The sequence below is a fragment of the Ursus americanus genome, chromosome 25 (genome assembly GCF_024610735.1).
Source record: "Ursus americanus isolate L20-20 chromosome 25, mUrsAme1.1.p, whole genome shotgun sequence".
In the NCBI taxonomy this organism is placed as follows: domain Eukaryota; kingdom Metazoa; phylum Chordata; class Mammalia; order Carnivora; family Ursidae; genus Ursus; species Ursus americanus.
In genome coordinates, this window is record NC_142151.1 from 39,757,949 (window position 1) to 39,781,272 (window position 23,324).

The window sequence follows — 23,324 nt, forward strand, 5'->3', positions numbered from 1 at the left end:
GGCTGAAACACTGCTTTTGAAAGTTGTCAGTTCTTATTCCGCTCAGTTTGTGTTCTGTGCCATCACAACAGCTGCTTCGTCCTCATTAGCCAAGTGACCATGTCCTGCAGTTGGTCTTTAGGAGCCTCCAAATTGACAGGATGGCGCCCTGTTGAGGCCAGGCTTAAGCCAGACCCTGGCTCTGAGCACACGCATCCATGTTCCTCCCAACCCAGTTTCCTCACTTGCTTGATGAAGCAGGAAGAGGTTCAAGGTTTTACCAGTGGTGGAGGTCAGATTAGAGCTAATATATCACTTTTGCTCGCTGTCCCAAGTATTACCTCTATACCCTGAAAACAGTTCTAAACAGTAACTGAGAAGGCTTGTCGGGAGTCCAGAATTACAGCAGCCAAATGCTCTTTGTGCAGTTCTTTACGGGGACGAGAAATTAACAATAACTATCAAGCACTGTTATCACTGCATCCTCAAACCAGCTTATGAGGAGGAGTGACAGCCCATTTCAGAGTTACGGCCAACAGGACTCCCAGGGATTAAATAACGTGGAGAAAATAGGAACAGTAGAAATCGCCAAACTTGCTTTTGGAAGTGTTTATTTCTTTTTTTTTCAAGTGAGCAAAAAAACCACCAACAGCAAAAGGGCAAAAGCAGACATAGTTTTTCAAATTAGCTGTGTCAGCAGATTCCAGTCATTTTTATTTGTGGTTCCCAATCAGTTAAAAAAAAATAAAGTTTTTCAGATTTGCATCTGGGTCATCCAAGATCAATAACAACTTGCTCTAGTTTAGGAACATGAAAAGGAAGTATTGTTGACTAAGTATGGTTCACTAAAGCAGTTCTTTTTTGAGTAGGTGGGCCGTCTCAAAAGCAGCTCTTATAAGGCTCTTCCCCCGCACCCTCTGCTCCCCCGATGCCTTGTACAGATCAGTAAAAAGCAAAGTTTCCAAAACAACTGAAAGGAAAATAACTCCCAACTCTGAGCAGAGTGAGCTGCTGTAGGGAAATGAAGACCTGTGGGAAAAGGCAGCCCAGCCCATCTCGTCCGCTGCTGGAGTAAACACCTTCACTGAAGGTGTGCAAACCCCTGCTAAGCCCGCTGGAGCAAACTGGCTTTCACGAAGAGAAAGAACTGCATTAGGAGAAAATTCTTAGGACACTGAGTTCTTAGGACTGCTCAGAACCTGCTCTCTCTTCTATGTGGAAAGCAGCAAGACAATGTTATTTTTGAAATAACGCTGCGGAACTGTAACCCTCAGGCACACCCATGGAAAAGAGGCAAAGACTGCTGTTTCCTTTGATGGTGAGAGAGGGGGCCAGTCCCTTCTGCACGCTCCATGACGTGCCACTCTAGGGAACCATCCATATCATCCAGCCCAACTGTGCATCTGCACACCATTGGAGGTTGTAGTATCTTCATCTTTGGGACACATCCGTTAGCTGGAATTTTCTTAAACTTCTTCACTGACCAGTTACAATGCTTCCAGAGGGATTCTTCGGAAATGGTAATCATGTTCCCAAAGGAAAACTAAACACGCATTCTTTAAATGCTCTTCATCTTCCTAGAGAATTTAGTTGCACTGCTGACTTTTTCCCTAAAGGGGAGGGGAGGGGGAGACCTCTTCTTTTGCAGGGTGCAATATAAAAAGTCAAGTAAGCAATAAACAGAAAACAAAAGTGAGGGATTTTTTTTTTTGTTTGGTTGCTTGGTTTGGGGAAGGGAGATGGTGTGGAGGTTACTGTTGTGACATGTTGCCTCTAAATACAAACCACACAACAGGAACGACTGCTTTTCCTGTTTTCCCAAAGAGACTACTGCAGGAGAAACCTCCCCCAGAGTTGCCTGCGTGACGGTGCAAACGTCTCCTCCAGACTATTCCACAAGTAACAGGTATTCCTTCAGAGAAGCTGGCAGTGGAAGGCCCTTCACTGCGTCTGGCAGATACTGGAGTCCTAAACTCCGGCGCACGGCATAGCGAGAGAGTGTTTTTAGAGTTCCTGGGGCTGAGCACAGGACAGTCAGTTTTTCACACAGCTGCTGGTCTCTGGCCACTTCTCGTGGCATGGTGCCATTCTTCCTTAATTCAAAGTGTCCGACAGCTCTGTGCAGGAGCTCAAAGCAAGAGTCTTCTTTCTCTGTTCCCAGTCCCCTGACTAGCAGAGCCACCAGGCGGGAGATGGGCGTCTGGCCTTTTAGGTTGATGACTCTGACCTCCGCACCATAATCAAGAAGGATGCTGACGCTCTCAAGATTTCCCTTCATGGCGGCCCAGCTGAGCGGGGTATCATTGTTATAATCCAGGGCATTGACAGAGGCCCCACTCTCTAGGAGGGCCCGCACACACTCGGCATTGTTCTTAAAGGCTGCCCAGTGAAGTGGGGTGTCTCGGTTGCCATCCAGTGCATTGGGGTTTGCCCCATACTCCAGGAGGACCTCCACACAAGCCTCATCTTTCTCAGCTGCATAGTGGAGGGCTGTTCGATTGTAACCATCCAGGGCATTCACCTGTGAAGAGGGAGGAACTATATTACAGTAGCTAGACCACTGAGAGGAAGATGGGCGGGCAAAAGCAAGTTGTATGTGTTTATCCATGACCTTTGCTATGTCATGTTCTGAATATGAGCATCAACAATCAATTCCCAGGGAGTCTTGGTGATCAAGAGGAGATATGACAGGAGCTTAGGAGCAAATAGGAAGCGAACGGTCTCAAAACAACCAGCACTCTATTCTGTGCATCGATTAGCTGGCCAGCTTTATTAGGTTTCTGCTATGTTCTCGTTTATTATTCATTAGGATCTCTACCATGGGGGAAGGGGTAAAGAAAGAGAAGATGAAGTCTAAATCCTCCTAACTACTCTGGAAGACATTTATTGGAAAGTAGCTTGAATATATTAGCCAGAATAAAGGTTTTGGATTATCCCAACTCACTATCCTGTGGCTAATGGCAACCAGACTGAAAAATGAAGCCAAACTCTGCCCATGTAGTTTGCCGTGTTCTTTAGCCATAGAGAGAAGCTCAAACTGTGAATCCAATCAGCCCCCTTGCAAATAAACGCTGTGCAGTCACAAGAGAACCTTGATAAAAGCATGTAAAAGGAAGAACACAGGTCTTCCATTACTGGAAAAAAAGCTGACTTGCTAAAAATCAACATTACCTATAATTTCTGAAGGCTACGAAGACTACAAAACCCAAATTTCTAACTAGCATATTATCTTCCCCTCAAGATGCAATAAAAATACCCTGGAATATTTAACTGAGTTCAACTTTCTACTTAGCTAAAAACTTTCTTCCCCCAGGGTATTTTCACCATTGACATTAATCACTGGCTTTCATTTCAGGATCACTCACAAGAGTGATGGGATAGATAACGACAAGTAGAGAACTGCATGGCTGTGTGGAGAGGATGGTGCTGGGGGCTGCCCCCTTAGCCTTACTGACCAAAGTGTCTGCGGCCTGCACACCAGCTTCATGGCATGTCTGATTCCAATTAGCGCCTCAGCATATGCAACTTCCAGGTCGCTTATAGTCAAAACTGCTTATTTACTTATTTAACAAGCACTTCTTCAGCAATTACTACATGCCAGTGTACTAAACACTTGACAACCTTATGAAGAAGATACCATTATCACCTCCATTTTACAGACAGGGAAAGCAAGGCAAAGAAAAATCAAGTAACTTGTTTGAAGTCACAGAGCTGGAAGTGACAGAGCTGGGATTCAAACCTATGAAGTCTGGCTCCAGAGTACATTCTTTTAATCATTCACTACACTATGCTGCTTCCTGCTAATGCCAATATAAATTAATCTATGTTTCTTATATTAAGATACATTAAAAAGAAGATAGGAACAAGACACAATAAATGGAAAATAATTAGTGGGGAGAAATAGCACCAGTAGCCCAATCCTGAGGAATGGATTACCTAATGAAATCTCCCGGTAACGGTGGTATTAAAAGTGCATGTCTGTTAGAGGGTGTCAATGGTTTCCATGTATTCACTTGAGGGGCCTCTGTACTTAGAGCTCCTGGACAGTCAACAGGCAACGAGAGGACTGAACGGAAAGGTAAACAACCCCAGAAGGAAGCCTGGGAGAGAAAGGGGAAATAAAACTCCCTCTTCCTGGAGCCACGGACAACTTAAGAAAGAAAGGCAAAGGAATGAAATCTTTTGGATCATTGCATAGATTTACCATTCCACTGTGCTTTAATATTGGCTATGCCAATGTTACCACAGGCTAGAAGGTGGGAAGAGATGGGAGAAGAGACAAATTTTAAGGAAATGTGAAGCTCAAGCTTTAGTGGATCATTAATGTGACAGTGTTAAAAGCTTTACCTCTGCTCCTTTTTCCAGGAGTAACTCCACACAGTCAGCATCTGACACCATGCAGGCACAGTGCAGGGGCTTCAGTGTGCCATGGGTACAGTTCACATCTGCTCCCTATGGGCAGAAGGAAACTTCGGTCAGTGTGCTCAGCTCTGGCTCACTGCGCAGGACAAGACTCAGAACTGAGTCCAGGAGGAAAGGGCTCTAGCTCTGACCGTACTGTAAACATACTACTGGTCCGAGTTTCCATTCCTATTTCTCAAATAATATCCAAACCAAGGGAATACACTGAAGATGAAGGAAAGCAACTATCAATTCCTTAGATCAAGTTATTAAGTTTTTCTACAAGGTTAACTTGCCAGACGGTCATCTGAACATCACTGAGGACATAACCTCATGTGAAAAAGCAGCGGGAAACTTAGCATCAGGCAGAAAAGCTGGAAAAGCAATCCACTTCCTATTACCATCATGCTCTGAAAAAGTCAGGAAAGCGAGTCTGTTAGACTGAAACCAGGAGAACTGGCATGCTCTTTCTGCCATTCAACAGATGACCATAATTACTAGTAAGGTCATCTTAAGGTTAAGTTTTTGTTTATAAACATCTTCAAAGTAGCCCCTTAGCATTGGCATTCTCTGCTATCTAGCCCCTGCTGGTACTTCTGTTTCAAATCGGACGAAAGGAGATGGGGATCCTACAGGCAGACCAAAGTCACTGAATGACTCAGCAGCAGAGCTAGAATTAGAATGTGACAAACTTCCTACTGCTGAATCCTCTGGTACCGCTTTTGCTGAGAACAATTTAACGCAGTACAATTATTTTTTCTCAAACCTGCACCACCCAACTTCGAAGCAGCAACAGAGCTCCAGGTGGTAAATAAGGATTCCACAGTTGTTGAAAAGAACGTACAAAAGTAAGCATCTGGATGCATTTTCTAGTAATCAAAAAATTATCCTGTAACTTCTCTTCAACAGGAATAATATTCAGAAAAAGATATCAAAGACCAAAGACTGTCTAGAATACTAGTCATATAACAATTGTTGAATAGCAGTGGTTAGACATGTAAGATGTTTTCTTAAGTCAAAAATTACCATGCACTTTAGGGGTTGATATTCCTTATAGAACTAGAAGTGGTAGCTGTTGTCAAGACAGATGGCAAGTGATACCTCTCCGTGTAATTACTATAAACCACAAGGATCTGAAAACCACTTCTGCTTTGCTCGTCTCCTTCCTCCCTTAGTAAAACATGTGGAGAAGACTTTGAGCTTGCTGGATCCCATATGTACCATATCCAGACAGAGATTTTACAAAGAATGTGAGACTAGGATTATCTAGAACATACTTCATGAAGAAAATATCGGATGCACAAAGTGAAAGGGAGCAGGAAAGAGAAGCAAAACACAAGGAAAATGTATTTTCATGGTCGAGCTCATACATGTAAGAGGACTGTAAAAACTCCTTGTGATCTTGTGCTGAGTCTATGCTACAAATCTGTAATCTGTTACGATTCCCCAGGAGCTTTCCCACTTCACCTCCCACAGGACTCTCCGTCAATCCAGCACACTCACCCCTCTGATGAGGTCCTCTACATTATCATGTGGGAAGGAGCGAATGGCAGCGATTGTTCGGATTAAGCGCTCTGAGAGAGAGTATTTGCTCTGAATGCTCTGCATAATATACCACATACTGGAACTCATCAAGGCTCAGAGTATGTTCACATGCTCCAAACTGCCTGAAACAAAGAAGTTTTAGGCATACACAATATCACTGAGCATACCTGTCCCTAGGATTAGGAGTTCTCTGAGGCCTTCCCAATAGTAAAAGTAGCTTTCAAAGAGATCAATGATTAATATTTTTTCTGAATTATAAAGAAACAGATTGTAATAGTTGTTTAGGGAGCTGGGTAAACCTGGATGAAAATGCTCTGACCCTTGGCACCTCAATTCTACGCTCTGAACTAGTCTGGAACAAGATTTCCCCAAGAGCCCCCAAGACCCTCATGGAGCTCTGTGTTTACAAACCAGACTAGGCAAGGAAGGGGATTTTTTTTTTTAAGGCTGAAGATGCCACAAAACATTCTTTCCCTCCTCCAGACTCTGTGGTCTTTACTATCACCATCCTATCACTTTAGCTTACTTGTTATATTTGGCCCTGCAGTATAGTTATGTTCATGTTGTTTCTCCTCTAAATTGAAATCAATTAGAAGGTAAGGTCCCTGTCTTCTATTTTTTTGTTCATGTAAGACCAGCCACAGAATCCCACAAAAAGCAGGTATTTAATAAATACTGGTTGATTGACTAAAGGCTATAGAAGTGATCGATACCTGTGTGAAGAGAGGGAAAAGGCTATGGAAGAAATACATCTATATTAACAATGACGAGGCATCTGTGAAACAGGTTAAAATGTCTTCAGCAAAGAAAAAAATGGGAATTATTTGAGGTGATATTCTAAAATAAAAATCTCAAAAGTATAATTAGTCATGTATATAAATTAGGAAAAATTGCAAAGTTCATACCAATGATACGTATTTGTGGTTGTAGGAAAACAAGCAGATTTAAGAGTGCAAAATGAATTAAAATTTTTAATAATTGGCCATTCATGAAAACTAAGAAATAGATTTGGGTAAATATATGTTCAAACCACAATATGACAGAGAGTTCTAGCATGGAAGAAAATAATGCAATATACTTAAATTTAACTGAAAAAAGTTTTGGCTGCATAAGAGCCATATACTAGTTGGGGAACATTTAAAATTATAGCAAACAAGGTGGAGCATTTTAATGAAAAAGCATATATCAAAAACTGTTGAGAAAATATAGTATGCAGTATCAGCTCTCTAGGCGGAACTGCTTAGGAATATGTGTTCTAATTGAGCTATAAGTTCCTTGAGGGTAAATATAGTGTTATTTTCAATAGTTCCTGGCACATGGCAGGTTCTCAATATTTGTTGAATTAATATAAAGATTTTTACTTTAAATCCTAAAAAATTGACAACTTGCATAATTAAATACGTTATGCATATGATGACCAGTAAGGTAAAAAAAGTAAAATTATTTTGGTCATTTCACACTACATAATTTTTGCTTTTTGTAATGGAGTATCCCCTAATGCATTATGTAATATATTATAAATTTGAGTGGTTTCTATTTTGCTAATCAGTAGCCATTTATCTGTTTAAACTATATATAGTATTAATTAATAGAATGCAAGTTAACAATGTTCAATTCATAAGTATCAATGATTCATATTGGGCATTCTTCTCCCCTATGTTATTATGAAACAAATAAGCTTACACACTTGTTTATGTCTCTCTGAAATTTTCTAGATAGTTTAGACTTGGCATGTGTTTTAATCTAACAGCCACTAAATGTAGAGACAGGGGTCTGTATCTTATACTTCTTTGTTACAAGGGAAAAGGAGAAAAAAGCAGAGATGCATTTGAACCAGAGATTCCAAGAATGGGGGCAGAAGACAGATCATCAAAAGTGGAAGGCTTAGACTGAACTGGTTCTGTTAACTGTTTCCGGACCACGGTAATCTGAAGAAACTAAACCCTGAAATCATTTTCGGAGCACTGTTGGGACTCCAGGCTAAGAACTCCTAACTCAGGACATGACCAGTGGTTCTCTGCTGTTGCATCGAAGCTCCTGTTGTAGAGTGGAACTTCGGGGCACACTGATAACATGCACTGTGGGGATGCGTCAAGGAAATGTAAACTTGACCTATCTCCAGACAGCAGCCCTTGGCGCCGTTTGACCCCAAGTGGCCCCTTTCCTCTACTGGAACTGAAAGCCCTCTCTCCCCCGGTTTTCTTTGACTTGGTATCCAGAGAAAACACAAAGGGGTTTTCTATTGCGATGCTAGAAGCAAAGTGGGAGAGAGGCGACATTCAACACCTTTGGTGCTAGTGAGGCCTCGGCTTCCGCCCAGGCAGCGAGACCCTCAGCCCAGCCAGAGAAGCCCCCCAACCCCACCACACCTGCTGGGGCGAGGTGGAGAGGGGGCGGCTCGCGGCAGCTGCGTCTTGCCGAGGCAAAGAGCCGAAGGGAAAGGGCACGAAATGCGAGGACGTGTGGTGTCACTTCCCTCACGGGATTCCCCAAAGATCGCAGCAACGCCGGCAGGTCTCCCAGAGTGGGGGGTGAAAGAAGGTCGCGCAATCTACGCCGGTGGAGCCCCGAAGGCTAACCAACCCCCGCCTTGATTCCCCCAAGGCCGGAAACCATGTCTCTGCCTCGAGGACTAACGAAACCCGAGCTGGGAATGGATAAAGAGTTACTGGGTGTAGTGCCACGGGTTAAGGAACCTTGCTGCAGGCATTCCCTCAGCTAGGTACGCACTCACCAAACCGCGGGGCTGAGCTGGGTGGTGAAAGCCGCTGTCAAGGCGTGACCCGGAAGCAGAAGTTGTCGTCTCCAGCTGGACCTCTGTTTACAGGATGTGAAGGGTGACTGGGACGGGTGCCTGCGCACCGGCCAATGGCTGCAGGCGGGGTGCGCCTGCGCAGACTCCTGAGGCGGCTTCCGTCCTACCCAGGTAGTTAACAGATCACTCTCTTTGCCCGCCGGAGGCTTTGCGCGCAGGCGCAGTATAGCGCTCTCGGCCGCAGCCCGGGAATTCGGGTCCGCAGCGGTAGGCAAAAAGCTCACCCGGCCGGGCTCTTGGGCCGACTCTATGGGGCCGCGCCTGCGTGGACCAGGCCTGTAGTGGGTCCTTCCGTGCCCTACGCTGCCTCCCATTGTCTCCAACTGAGATAGGGACTGCGCACCTCATTTCGAGATTTCTAAACTCGCTACACTGGCTCAGTTGCTTAGGAGAATAAACTGTTAGCTAGAAGTGTTTTGGGGAAATAAAAGAGACTTCCATCATTATTCATAATATTGGAACGCATATATGCTCTTCTGAACCCTCCTGGATACTGTCCACTCTCCCTCAAAGGGAACTATAAATCACCCAAGAGGTGTAGTAGCCCAAATGTCGAACACTGAAAACGATGTACGTGCTGACAGAACCCTTCCCACCCTGAGAGATGCTGACACCTCTCAGGGAGGTACTTTCCATGCAAAGCATAAACATTCGAAGCCAGCAGCACGTAGTCGTGCAGGTAAAGAGTGGAGCAGCCTACACAAGACGACTGTCAGTGCTGAGATCTACCCGGCAGCCTGTTTAACCAAAAACGTCTGACACCTACTCCCCAAATCGCATTCTAAGCAACATAATCGAATGAGTTTTAGAGGAAAGCAGGGTCCAGGCAGTTCATGAACATCATTGAGGCGATGATCAACTGGAAAAGCTCATGCCTTTTCTGAAGAGTGAGCCTCCTCTGAGTTCCAAACTCAAAAGATTTTTGCCATGCAGGAATGTGTCCCCCACCTCCTGCCACTCTATGGTGAGTCCAATTTTTCAAAAGAAGCTGAAATCCAGATTTTTAGAAAAGTGAATCCTCCCCAATTTCAAATATTGGCAACATTTAAAAAAAAAGAATCATTTTGAAAGCCGGCAACATTCAGCCTGTAAGCCACCAATTCTGTACTCTGGATTAAAGGCTGCTTTGGCCATTGGCAGCTCTATGGAAGAAGGGCTTAGGGACAGCCCTCTGATTGGGATGGAGTCTGGGGAGTAGACTTGAAGCTGTAGCTACATATTAACTACATTGCTTTTAATTCATAGATTTACTTAGGAAAGGTTGAAGAAATTTGAATGATATGTGGAGACTAGACAACTATCCCCCCTACCCCAACTACTGTAAGGCATTTGATCAAATTCAGTGAATGCAAACAGTTTGATCGTGTGCCCATTGCTTCTAAACCAGAAATCTATATTATTCTCTAGGGCCCTAGAGAATGTTAAACCTTCAAACACAAGGGCAAGAGATACCTGTGTTGGTGCTGATCCAAAATGGGGAAGTTCATCCTGTGAATCTAAGTCCTTCCTGGCCACCAGAAGGGAAGATCATAGATAAATCAAGTCACTACATGTCTTGTCAGACCTAACCTTGTTTCGGTCACCCCTGTGTGTGAACTGTGTGACTCACATTAATACCTGAATGGTATATTCTCCCTGGAATCCCCTTGAATCCTATATGGCTGAGGAATTAATGAGGTGAGAGGCAGATGTGTAATAAAGTCCACTGCATGATACAGTGGGCCAAGGTGTGCTAGGTCTCTCTCTCTCTAGACCCAGTAAGATGATGCTCTGCTTGGCACCACCCACAGCTTTCTCTAAGTGGAGCATAAGCTTCAGACAACTGACCTATTGAGGGGTTGGTGACTGCCTCTCTGGCCTTCATTTTATTAAGTCTAGCTCTAGTGAGTCTACCACTCTGTCTTGGAAAATATCACTGCACAAAAGAAGAAGGTCCCCACGTGTCCACAGCAGAAATGATAGGGTCAAAGGATGCAGCAAATGAAAATAGTGCACCTATTTTCCCTGCCTTGGCAGCTTTTGTTCAATGTCGTATGCCACCCAAGTGGAAAGAGAAACCAGAGTACAGAAGTACAGAAGATCTAGCTTTTGTCTTGGCTCTGAGATTGATAGTTACTTCATCCCATTTCTTTGGGCATAAGTTTTCTCATTTGAAAAGTGAGAGCATGGGCTCAAATAATCTCTGAATATCCTTCTATTTCTATAATATTTCTATAATTCTGAATCTATTTAATTCCTAAGCAAGAATTCCCGCTCCCAAAATTTTTACTCTCTCATCAGATAAGAACAACTTTATGGCTATCATAATACTACTGTATTAATGGGACCTGTGAAGCCTTAATTATAAGATGCCAAAGTCTACAAAGTTTCCATTCCATTTTTGCTTCTTCTGGTGCCTCCTTTCTAAAGCAAGGTTAAGACAGTGCCGATTCCAAGCTTCAATTTTTAAATGTTATTTGTATTACATAAATGTTCAAGCATACTGGAAAAAACTAGAGAATGAACTCCTTCTATCCCTCATCCATATTTAACATATTAACATTTTGTCAAATGTTTTAAATCTATTTTTTCTTTGTTGTTTTGTACAGCTTTAGGGTTTCTGAATAAGCTATTCAGACAATATCCACAGTTCCCACAGTCTGGGCAGAATTATTTTCTAAGAAGTTTTGATTTGACATCCTATACGTTTCTAAAAACTTGAGCTATCTCATGTTTATCCGTTTCTTCCTTGAAAAACTATGAATTTTTCCCTGGGTTCTCTATTTTCTCAGAAGTTCTTGACTGGTAAATGTTAGGGTGTATAAAATCTGGGAGACTCCTGACATCTTATAAATAAAGAATGATTAGTCTCCCAGTGAGACTCCCATAGGCCATCTATACAGATTATTTCATAGTGTCTGAAAAATCTACTGCACAATCAAAAGGGCTTCAGATCCATTAATTCACACATTTATCAAACATTTACTGGCACCTACTTTGTTCCAGGCTCTGTGCTTACAGCGCAGGGCAGACAGTGATGGAGAAACACATTCTGTTATTATCAAGGTTAGAGATGGATTTGCAAACAGTCAGTTGCCATTCAGGATAATTATTTCAACAAAGTTTTTACATACAAAGTCAATGTTGAAGAACAGTTCTACTTCACAGTGAGATCAAGAGAATAGAGAGAGAAAGGGCTGTTGAAGGGGTTTCTTGAGGAGCAATTTGTTATGGTGTTCAGTTCCCACTCCCTTCCCACCCAGAGGGAGAGTTAGTGCTGGTGCTGCATCCTTATCCTCGAGCCCAGAGAGGGGCTTCTGTGGGACCAGAGAGGTTGGCAATTGTTTCCCATCGTTGTAAAACACAGAGAACTATACCAGCACTTGCCTATAATTTAAAGGCAGTAGCCACAAAGCAGAGGTGGATGCTTTGGGATCCCAGAACTCCCAGATCCGATAGGGATGACGAATGGATAAATGTTTCCTAGGACCAGATGTGGGCCATATAGAAGACAGTCAGCATGGTGTTGCCTTTGGTTTATTCAAAAGGACTGTCTAGAGGTGTGGAGGGATCCAGTGACCAGAAACTAGAGATGAACAAATATAGGAATCCTAGAATACACAGAGGTTGTCACAGGCAACCACCTGAATCTGTTTAGGCCAAAAGGACTGAAGTGAGAGGTCTCTGATGATAGGATCTCCAAAGAACCTTTAAAAGCACCCTACAAGAAAAAGTCAACTTACATCATCTGCCAGACCCAGGCAGTACAGATCTATCATATGTCCTCAGGGCACCTAGGACACTTTTACACAGCAGGTCAAACAGCAGTTAGCTAGTGGGGGGAGGAGATAAGTTAAAGAAAAAGATGAAGGCAGGCAGCCACCAGCTACAAGAGGCCTTATGTGAGGGAGGGGGAGGAGGAGAAGTCTTAAACTAGTGCCTTAGAATGAGGACTGAAGTATTTGATTACCATCTTGGACTGGAAACATTCTAATTACCAAATCAAGACTCTCTTTCTTGACTTAGAATGACACACTTAAAGGATTGTCAGTTACCAAAGAAGGAAACAAAAAGTCAGGGAATCTGCCTAATTTTCCACTCAGGGAAAATTATAGGGGAAGATCATCCCCTCCATATATCTCTATATCTCTATATCTCTATATCTCTATATCTCTATATCTATCTATCTATCTATCTATCTATCTATCTATCTATCTATCTATCTACCTATCTATCATCCCCTCCATATCTATCTATGTATCTATGTATCTATGTATCTATGTATCTATGTATCTATGTATCTATCTATCTATCTATCTATCTATCTATCTATCTATCTATCTATCTCCGTACCCAGCATGGAGCCTAATGCGGGGCTTGAACTCATGATCCTGAGATCAAGACCTAAGCTGGAATCACGAGTTGGACACTTAACTGACTGAGCCACCCAGGTTCCCCGCCCCTGGGAAATTTTAAAATATGGTAAAAGCCAAAAACTAAAATGGTATTTTGATTACATCCCATGAATTTTGCATTCGACATTCCAGTCCCATGTCTATACATTTTAGTTTGTTATTTGAGATCATCATGCTTTGATATAAGTGAGTTGTTTTTTGCTTGTTTTAAATATGTTGTGTCTCTCATAAGACTTTAAGGTCATTATTTTTTCTTCTCTCCTCTGCTAATTTCAGTTCTGCTCTCAAGAAATGTTCATTAGATAGTGCTGACTGACAGTACAGCTAGTGTTCCTATTTTCAGACCTTGGCACGGACCTGAACTAGAAATTTGATAATGCTGTTTTGCTTGTAATGATTGCTGCCATTACTGTTCAACATGTATTAGTGTCCAGGATCCGGGTAGATGCCATTGAGGTGTCCCAGCTTACAGATCTGGGTGTCTTGCTTTTTGAGCTTTGTGGCTATCTCACAGCCACAGGCTTTTGTGAAACTCCTTTTTTGGAGTGAAAAACTCCTATCTTCACCTGCTGGTTCCAAACCCTTTCCTGATTTTGAGTGCAACCCTCTAGAGTGACCAGGTACTAGAGAAGAGGAATTCTGTCTTGCAACCTCTGTAAGTGGTAACCTGAAGCCTTTCCCAACAGTTCTCTGGCTTCTGGCCAGAACTTATCAATTACTTTTCTGTCTAAAAAGCACTCATCTTTCTTCTGGGGCCACTTAGCTAATGTTGATGCAAAGTTTTCCTGACACCCGTCCTAGAGAAAGGTGACTTAAGAAGTGTTTCCTTCCAAATGAACTCTTCTCTGGTCACCAAAGAGGGGGGGAAAGAACCAAAAGGAGGTTTGTGATACCCTAAGAGCGAAATAGAGAGAGGGGATCAGTCAAAATTAACAAAGTAGGGTGAAAAAATAAGATCTAAGTGTAAGACTAGTTAGGAAAATTAGCTTTGCTTCATTAATATAATAGTGTATTTTCTCTCTACTTTGAATTTCTTCAATTTTTAGGGTTATTGTTTATTGCCTGTCCCTTATTAGAAACAACATAATATGCAAACACTGTAGGGACCAAGTTTCCAGTTCTGATATTAGTTCTAGTAACTTTGCCTGTCTAAGCAAGTTCCATTATCTAAGCACCAATTTACTGATATGTACAACCTGATGAGAGTAACAACACTTACCCCAAGAGTTAGTTTCACAAAACTTAGATCACATTGGTGAAAACTGGTTTTGTAAGCTATATAAATGTTGGTTCTTACCTATGTCATCTTTGTAATATTTTGTATTTGTCTGGTCCTCCCAGTTACACCATAAGCACCTCTAAGGCAGAGATTTCGATTTCCCGCACTCACCCTCCCTCCCCCATAGCACAGTCCCAAACACACAGTAGGTACTGGATACATGCAAATGGAATTGAACTAAAGTGAACCGACCTCCCAAACAGGAATAGTGGAATGCCTCTAGGTACTGGTCCTTGACCCTGACAAAGAAGTGAGAAGTTACATTTAAAAGGAAATTTGAAAAGGAGCTTTGGAAATAGAGCAAAGGAAAAGAAAAAAAGTTCAGAGAAATATAAGCCTTGTGAAGCTTTTTCTACACTTAAACTTTGTCCTAGAGAAAGTAGTTCAGCAGAGAAAAGAACAGTATTAGTGTGCAGCAGGGGTAGTCTCCCAAGACGTGTCATCAGGATTAAACAAGGACTTCTTTCAGAAACTGCTCAAAGGCAGACATGCTCCCAATATTCAAACTCTATTCCTTTTCTTTTTCCTTTTAACTTTCCCCAAGGCTCATGGAAATCTATGAATCGCCACTTCTTGAAAGTTAGCTTTTCGTCAATATTTTATTATTTTTCGGCCTTTAGGTTACCAATATTTTCCAAAATCAGAATAATTTTAAAACATTTTGAGACTTTGTAGAGAAAGAATGCCTAAAGGATTTTTTGGGGGGGAATGCAGTAAAAATACAAATAACAATGTTAATAATAGTATTTAAATTACATGTACATAGATACTGTTTTTCCTAGAACATGGGCAGTTACAGCTAAATCACCTCGCAAACCAAGGCTGAAATAGACAAACTCTAGCAGGAGGGATTTCAATATTGTTCAAGGAAGGGAAATTAACAGAAGAAATGCTCACTTTTCTGGTACCACTGGGTGGTCTAGACTGATGTGGAGAGTTCTACTAGCAAGGAATGACTGGATTCTCTGAATCAATTTCAGGGACTTGAAGCCATCTAACTGTTAATTTGAGAATTTTGTGCTCTCTTGAGGCCCATGCTATTTTTAGCAGGAGAAAGTCTCCCCCTAGAGGGGAAACAGAGAATTTGTTCCTCAGGCTTCTTGCTCAGAATTCAGTAACTTGTTCTTTGTTCGTTCACTCATCATTAATCCATTCATTCAGTAAATATTTATTAAATTCTGTTATTGTGCTGTTCCTTATGATAGATGCTGAAGATACAGCTGAAAATAAGATCAACATGGTCCCTGCCTCCAGGAAAATTGTAGTTAGTGTCAGAAATAAACATTAGGTAAAGAATCACAAAAATAATCACAGTAGTGATAAGTTCTATAAAGGAAAGGTATGAAGGATAATACGACCATTCAATAGAGAGCCTCAATAAGACTGGGAGGTAAAGGAAAACTGCCCTGAGCACGGATTTGGAAAACGAATAGATATAACCAGATCAAAGCTGTCTATCAGAGGTGTGGGGAGTGGGCCCTCCAGCAAATGGTCAAGAGTACTCGAAGACTCTCGGAGGGAAGAGGCTTAGGAAGTTGGAAGAAGAGTATGAGGCCAGAAGCAAAGGGCACAAGTTAAGGCTGGAAAGGTATAGATGCTCCAGATCAGCCAGGGTCTTCGTGGACATATTAAGGATTCTAAACTTTATTCCAAAAGAAGAAGAAGCTATTGATAGGTTTTATACAAGTGACACAATCACATCTGTGTTTTTGAAGGATCACTTTGACTTTCTGATGAATGGATTATAGAAGGAGCAGAGTAAAGATTTAAATAGGAAAGATAGCAATTAAGGGATCTAGGCAAGAAGAGATAGGGACTTGGACTAGGGTGGTGGCCACATAAAGGGAAAGAAGTGAGTGAATTTGAAATATTTTAGGTCAGAATTGATAGGGCTTAGTGATTGACTACAAACTGAAGATGAGGGGGTATAGTTTGCTAATAATGACTCTTAGATTTTTCCTGTATGCTCCTAGATGAATTACAAAGGTAAGAACTTGAGAGGAAGCGCACGCGCGTGCGTGTGTGTGTTGGGGGGGGGGAATCTGATCAAAGATCCGTTTTTAAAATAGTTATTAAGGCTCGTACTAAATGTCAGGCATTGTGGTTGGCACTAGACACTGGAAATTAAAAAGTGGAGGCAATACAGGATTCCTGTCCTTAAGAAACTTTTGACTAATGAAAGGTAATGATAACATTAATGAGTTATTTCAATATTATTCAGCTATGCAGGAATAAATGCCATCCAGTAGAAGCCCAGAAAAGAGACAACTTAGCACAAACTGGGGGCTCAGAGAAAAATTTTTAAAGAAGATTATAACTGAACAAAAACTTGAAGGATTAGAAAAAGTAAATAAGGTAAAGAAAGGTGGAAGTTTTTTTCTTCAGGAAAAAGAAGGAATAGATTACTTAGACCAGCCATCTGCTGAAAAAAATTAAAATATTGAATAGAATATTTTTAAAAAATCTCCCTAAAAATTATCCAAGATGTTTCAAATAGGTTTCTTTAAAGACAACTTCAAAAAGTCTTTAATGAGGGGCGCCTGGGTGGCGCAGTCGTTAAGCCTCTGCCTTCAGCTCAGGGCGTGATCCGCGTGCTCTGGGATCGAGCCCCACATCAGGCTCCTCCGCTATGAGCCTGCTTCTTCCTCTCCCACTCCCCCTGCTTGCGTTCCCTCTCTCGCTGGCTGTCTCTGTCAAATAAATAAATAAAATCTTTAAAAAAAAGTCTTTAATGAAATAAATACAACCTTGAAACCAAAATCTGATAAAGATTGTACAAAAGAGAAAGCTACAGATGAATCTCATTCACGAATATCAATGCAAAAATCCCAAATAAAATATTAGCAAATAGAATCAAACAACATGATATGTCATGACCAAGTGAAAATTGCTTTAGGAATTTAAAGATGGTTCAATGTTAGAAAATACATTAATATATTTATTAATATTATTATATATAAGAAGAAAGGTCTTGCAATTATCTCCATAGATTCTGGAAAAATATCTAAGAAGATTCAAGATGTATTCCTAATAAAAATAATTTTCAAAAGAGGGATAGAAGAGTATTTTCCTAATATCATAAAGCATCTTGCTTACCAATATCTTACTATTTCTATGGGAAAATACTGGAGGCATTCTTGCTAATGTCTGAAACAAAACAATGATGTCCACTCTATTACTATAATATCTAACATGGTGTTGGAGGTATTTGCCACAGCACTGATACAGAGAAAGCAATTAGATGTATGAGAATTGTAGAAAATATAATCATGTGTCTAGAAAATGAAAGTAAAGCAATGGGAAAACGACTGAAAATAAAAAGATAATTCAGTAAGGTAGCAGGATATAAAAGCAATTGACAGAAGTCAGAAGGCTTCATACATACAGGAAAACTTTATAATACTTCCCCAAAACACAAAAGTAAACTTGAACAGATGGAAGACATACCTTAAGTTAATCTGTAAATTTAATATAATTTCTATAAAAATTCTAACAAGTTTTTTGTTTTTTAGTTAAATTGATTCTTTTTTTTTTTCAGTTTGTATTTTTTATTTGAGAGAGAGAGAACGCTCTCTCACCAGCTGAGGGGATGGGCAGAGGCAGACTCCCCACTGAGCAGGGAGCCCAAAGCAGGCTCCACACAGGGCTCAATCCCAGGACCCAGGACCCTGAAGGGAGATGCTTAACCAACTGAGCCACTCAGGCGCCCCTAGATAAATTGATTCTTAAGTTCATATCGAAAAAACGAAACAAGACTTTCCAGGAAAAACCCTGAAAAGAAGAGCAATGGGGAGGGGCCAGTCTTACCAAACATTTAAAATACTATAAAGCCTTCACAATTAAAAGTGTATAACTGGTACATGACTAGATAGTTACACTAATGAAACATAATAGAAATCCAGTAGATAATTTAATATATGATAAAGATATTGCAAAACAATGAAGAAATGGACTTTTAATAAAGGTTGCTGAGACAACTGGGTACCATTTGAACATAGGTAAGATTGGATTCATAGCTTATACTGCACACCATGATAAACTCTGCATGGATTAGTTAATTAAACATAACAAAAATGGAAACCCTAAAAATAAAAAAGAAAACATGGGTAGATTTCTGTATAATCATCACACATGGGAGTGGTGAGGAAAGCATTTCTGTGACTTGAAATCTAGAATCAATAAAAGACAACTTCTATTACATAAACATTTTTTGAAATTGCATGACCCAGATACCACAACTAAGGCCAAAGACAAATGATTCACTGGACAAAATATTTGCGACTTAAACCACAGGAAAAAGTTAATCTCCTTAATATAAAAAGAGAGCCTAGAAATAAAAAGATAAATTCAGTGGAAAAATGAGTATAAGACATAAACATAGTTAAAAATTCATGCCCTTAAAGTAGTAAAACATACTCAACTCGTTAAAAATGAAACCAAAAAAAGAAGCAAATTACATTACATTGAGATAGCATTTCTTACTGTGTTGGCAAAAATCCAAAAGTTTGAGAGCACATTGTTGCCAAAGGTCTGGTAAAAGAGATATACTGATAAGGACCAGTGGAAGTTTAAAATGATATAGCCCTCAAGGAGGGAAATTTGGTGCTATCTAGCAAAATTACAGATAGAGGCAGTCACCTTTAACCCAGTAAGAACATTTTCTAGGAATCTATCCTAAAAGTACATTTGCACAAATTCAGAATGATATATGCACAAGGTTATTCAATGTGGCATTATTTTTAATGGCAAAAGACTATAAATATCCCAAATGCCATTAAGAGAGAGGAACTGAATAGTTAAATAAATTATAGTACACAGTGGACGTAGTCATACAGACATAGGAATATTTCTTTGCATTGCTATAGAATGATTGTCATAATAATATTATGTGAGGCAAGGTGCAGAGCAGTGTATGTGGTAGCTACTTTTTGTACAAAATTAGACATTAAAGAATAATCCAGAAACTAATAAAAATGGTTATTTGTAGGAGGTGGGGATGGGGAACAAGGATCAGTGGGTAGGATTGGAAGAGAGTCCTCTAAGTATACCTTTTTTTGTAGTTTTAACTTTAGAATCATGTAAACTATTTTACATTTTGAAAAAGTAAATTAAATCAAAAAGAGAAAAAAAGAGCTGTCCCTAAAATTGAAAACAAATTAAATAAACCTAAACGTGTGATTGGTAACACAACCCCCCCCCAAAAAAAAGATTTATTTCACATGACTTTTGAACACAGGACTTTGTCATTTCTTAGTGGGATATATCCTAATAACAAAACAAACTTTTACGAAGAATCTTAAACTTCATTCTGTAGTTTTATTGTTAATACCAATACTGGTATTGTGAAACATTTTATGTATATTATAGGATAAAGCAAATAAGTTCAGTGTAAGAAGTGATAAAAATGTAAAATCAAATAAATGAAAAATCAAGTGTTCAAATTAAATATGCAAGCTAGAGGTATTCTGAAGAAGGCAATCATCTCACTGAAGAATATGAACAAGCTGAATGATGTGGAGCTATGGATGAATCTTTGAATGAGGAATCATAGAAGACTGTTCTTCAGTGCCCAAGGCTGATGATTCCCCAGACAACTTCTGTGAAGCTGATGACATATAATATCCTGATACTGAATATGTAAATTGTTCTTAATTCTTGAACATTACACAGTTAAAAGGGACCAGATGCTTAGAAGATAGGGGATATCATCATCTATGACGAAAACTGTTTCAAGTCACAATTTAAAACCTTTAAATATTTTAGCTTCTGTTCAAGGGAAGTGTGAAGAGAACATTTTTCACAGATGGTCTCCATGTACAAAAAAGGGGAGGGGGCATTTAACAAACTATTCTCTGGACAGCCTGCAAGCATTAATGTGCCTCTGAGTAAAAGATAGTCTTCACACTATACCTGTTTGGAAAAGAAATGAGGATGTGCATTATAGAATTTCACCAGCGCGTTTGATGGCATTTTCAAGAACTTGTATTTTCTCTACTTAAAAGAATTAAGGCCTTTATCTAAAGTGCTACCATTCTCTGAGCACCCAGATTTTCAACTGTTTAGTGAAAATGAAGTTTAAGATTCAGAAGACAATGTTACTCTTGGAAATACTTCATAAAGTTAAGTAATTTCTCTTACATTTTTATAAGAATTATTATTACTTTTTGCTTGGAATAAAAAAAGAAGCTAACTAAAGGCAGACTTTAGGCTGCATTATAGAAATGTTTAAAAAATTATGGGTTGTATTTGTTGGTTTAAATGTCAACTGTGGGAAAATATTCAGATTCAGGGTTTGGGTACTGCTTTGAAGGCCTTTTATTCAGAGAAATTGATAGCAAATATAGCAGAAAGTGGGCCCACTTAGAATTCCATCTAACCAGACAAGAAATAGTATCATTGTTTATTGTAATTGAAAGAATTTCTACAAGTGTGAAAGAAATGGAAAGCTTCAGGACCTTGTTGCAAAATATTCATTAAAGAAATGAGTTGAGGGGTGTCTGGGTGGCTCAGTCTGTTAGGCATCTGCCTTCAGCCCAGGTTATGATCTCGGGGTCCTGGGATTGAGCCCCGCATCGGGCTCCCTGCTCAGTGGGGAATCTGCTCCTCTCTCTCCCTCCCCCCCCCACGCTCTGTCTGTCTGTCTGTCTCTCATAAATAAATAAATAAATAAATAAATAAATAAATAAATAAAATCTTTAAAAAGAAGAAAAAAAATGAGTTTAAATGTACCTGTCTCTGGACATGTCCATGGAGGCCAAAGAGTGGAATAGTAAGACAGTTTGAAGTCAAACCTCTTACATAAAGTCACTTCTTATTAAAGGAGAATTATATTGTTTAAGTAAATAGTTTTATTCTGTGACTTATTGAATTTAAATATGTAAAATATTATTGTGAGTCAAGTAATATCTTGATAACATGGCACAAATTTTAAAGTTTAATACTGAACAAAATCATGATTATCAAATTTAAAATATTTTTAAATTTTCACAGGAGGAAAGATAGCAAATTATAGACTGTAGAAGAAAAGATTAGAGAACTTGAAGACCTAGAAATAGGAACTTGTAAAAATGAAGTACAGAGAGAAAAAAGGCTGAAAAAGAAAGGATCAGGGCTAAAATGATCTATGAAATATACCCAGCAGCTTAACACACATGCAACTGAAGTTTCAGGAGTTGGGAAGCTAAAAATATATTCAAAAATAAGTGGCTAAAAAATTTCCAAATTTGAAGCTCATGAAATCTAGGCAGAATAAACAAAGAAAACATGCCAAGGCATGTCCTAATCAAACTGCTAAAATCCAAGGGTAAAAAAAAAATTTTCTAAAAGTAGCCAGATAAAAAAGACGTATTACACATAGAGCAAGGATTGGCAAACTATGGCCCATGGGACAATGGCCCACCGGCTTGTTTAGGTAAATCAAGTTAGTTTGAACACAGCCCCACTCATTTATGTATTAGCTAGGGCTGCCTAGTGCTCCATTGGCAGAGTTGAGTAGTTGCAACAGTCTAAAAGGCTTTTATGGTTTGCAAAGCCTAGAAGATTTATTATCTGGCCCTTTCCAGAAAACTTTACCATTCTGTTATAGAGGAACAAAGAAAATAATGCCAGCAGATTTCTTATTAAAGCTATGCAAGGCAGAAGACAAGGTCAACCCAGAAGTTTTTGCTTAGCAAAAATATCTTTCAAAAACAAAGGGAAAATAAAGACTATTTTAAACAAACAAAAGACGAAATGTTAAAAGGAAGCTCTTCAGGCAGAAGAAAAAAAAACATGAAAATTTGGATCAACACAAAGGAATAGTGAGTGTGAGAAGTGGTAAAATGTAGATAAAATATAAAAATATTTTTCCTACGTATTAGTCTCTTGAAAAGATAAACAACTAAAGTAAAAATAAAAAAAACGCACTTGAGATTTTAGCATATGTAGAAGTAATATATACCATAACAAAAACACAAAGGATTTAAGGGAGGAAATGAAAAATGTTACACTATTTGAAAGTGGGCTGTGATAAACTGAAGTGTATATTATAAACTCTCTAGCTCCACTGTCCAATACGGTAGCTACTTGCTATATGTAGCTATTTAAATTAAAATTAAAATTTGAGAAAATTAAAAATTTAGTTCCTTAGTCATACTAGCCCCACTTAAAATATTCAGTATCCATATGTGGATAGTGGCCACCATACTGAGCAGTGCAAATTAGAACAATTCCATCATCACAGAAAATTCTTTTGGAAAGAACTGTTCTAAAGCAATACTAACACCAACAGGGCAAAAGAAAGAAAAGAGAAAAGAGGAAGAGCTAATAAGTCAGTACTGGAGGTAAAATGGAATCATTTTAAAATTCAATTAATGTAAACACTGGAATGGAAATAAGGAAAAGAAACAGAACAGATGGGACAAACAAAACAAATAGCAATATGATAGATTGAAAACCAATCTTACCAATAATTATAATAAATGTAAGTAGTCTAAATATCCCAATTAAATGGTAGAGATGGTCAGGTTAGATAAAAAGTAAGACCCAAGCATATTCTAAATATAGAGGCATGAATATGACAGAAGGAGAAAAGTGGAGAAGATATGCCAGGCAAACACTAATTTAAAAAAAGCTGAAATGGCTTCATTAACATCTGACTAAATAAATATTAGAGTAATGGATATTACCAGGAATAAGGAAAAGTCATTTCATACTGATAAAGTGGTCAATTCAGCAAAAGGACATAATAATCCTAAATTGTCAAACACCTAATAAAGAGTTTCAAAATATAGGAAGCAAAATCTAACAGAAATGAGAAATAGATAAATCTACAAATACAGTTTAAATCCAAATATTAATCTTATTGATATTAAATATTAGACTAAATGCTTCAGACAAAAGACAAAGGCTGCCAAAATGGATAAAAAGCAAA

At 39.5% G+C, this 23,324-nt stretch overlaps 1 protein-coding gene and 1 pseudogene across 3 annotated transcripts; one reads left to right on the forward strand and one right to left on the reverse strand.

The window, feature by feature from the left end:
* Positions 1-573: 573 nt before the first annotated feature.
* ASB8 (ankyrin repeat and SOCS box containing 8) lies at positions 574-8,800 on the reverse strand. Of its 3 annotated transcripts, none has more exons than XM_045801181.2 (4): positions 8,660-8,800; positions 5,884-6,043; positions 4,327-4,431; positions 574-2,500 (listed from the first exon to the last, which is right to left on the reverse strand). In XM_045801181.2, the coding sequence occupies exons 2-4, from the start codon at positions 6,010-6,012 to the stop codon at positions 1,868-1,870; spliced, it is 867 nt and encodes a 288-aa protein (XP_045657137.1). In that variant the 5' UTR covers positions 6,013-6,043; positions 8,660-8,800; the 3' UTR covers positions 574-1,867. The 3 variants fall into 3 exon arrangements, with proteins under 3 accessions (XP_045657137.1, XP_045657136.1, XP_045657139.1); XM_045801180.2 differs by having other exon boundaries at positions 5,884-6,047; positions 8,660-8,763; XM_045801183.2 differs by lacking the exon at positions 5,884-6,043 and having other exon boundaries at positions 8,660-8,760.
* A 544-nt stretch (positions 8,801-9,344) lies between these two features.
* On the forward strand, positions 9,345-20,890 carry LOC123794586 (ERO1-like protein alpha pseudogene; annotated as a pseudogene).
* Positions 20,891-23,324: the final 2,434 nt, after the last annotated feature.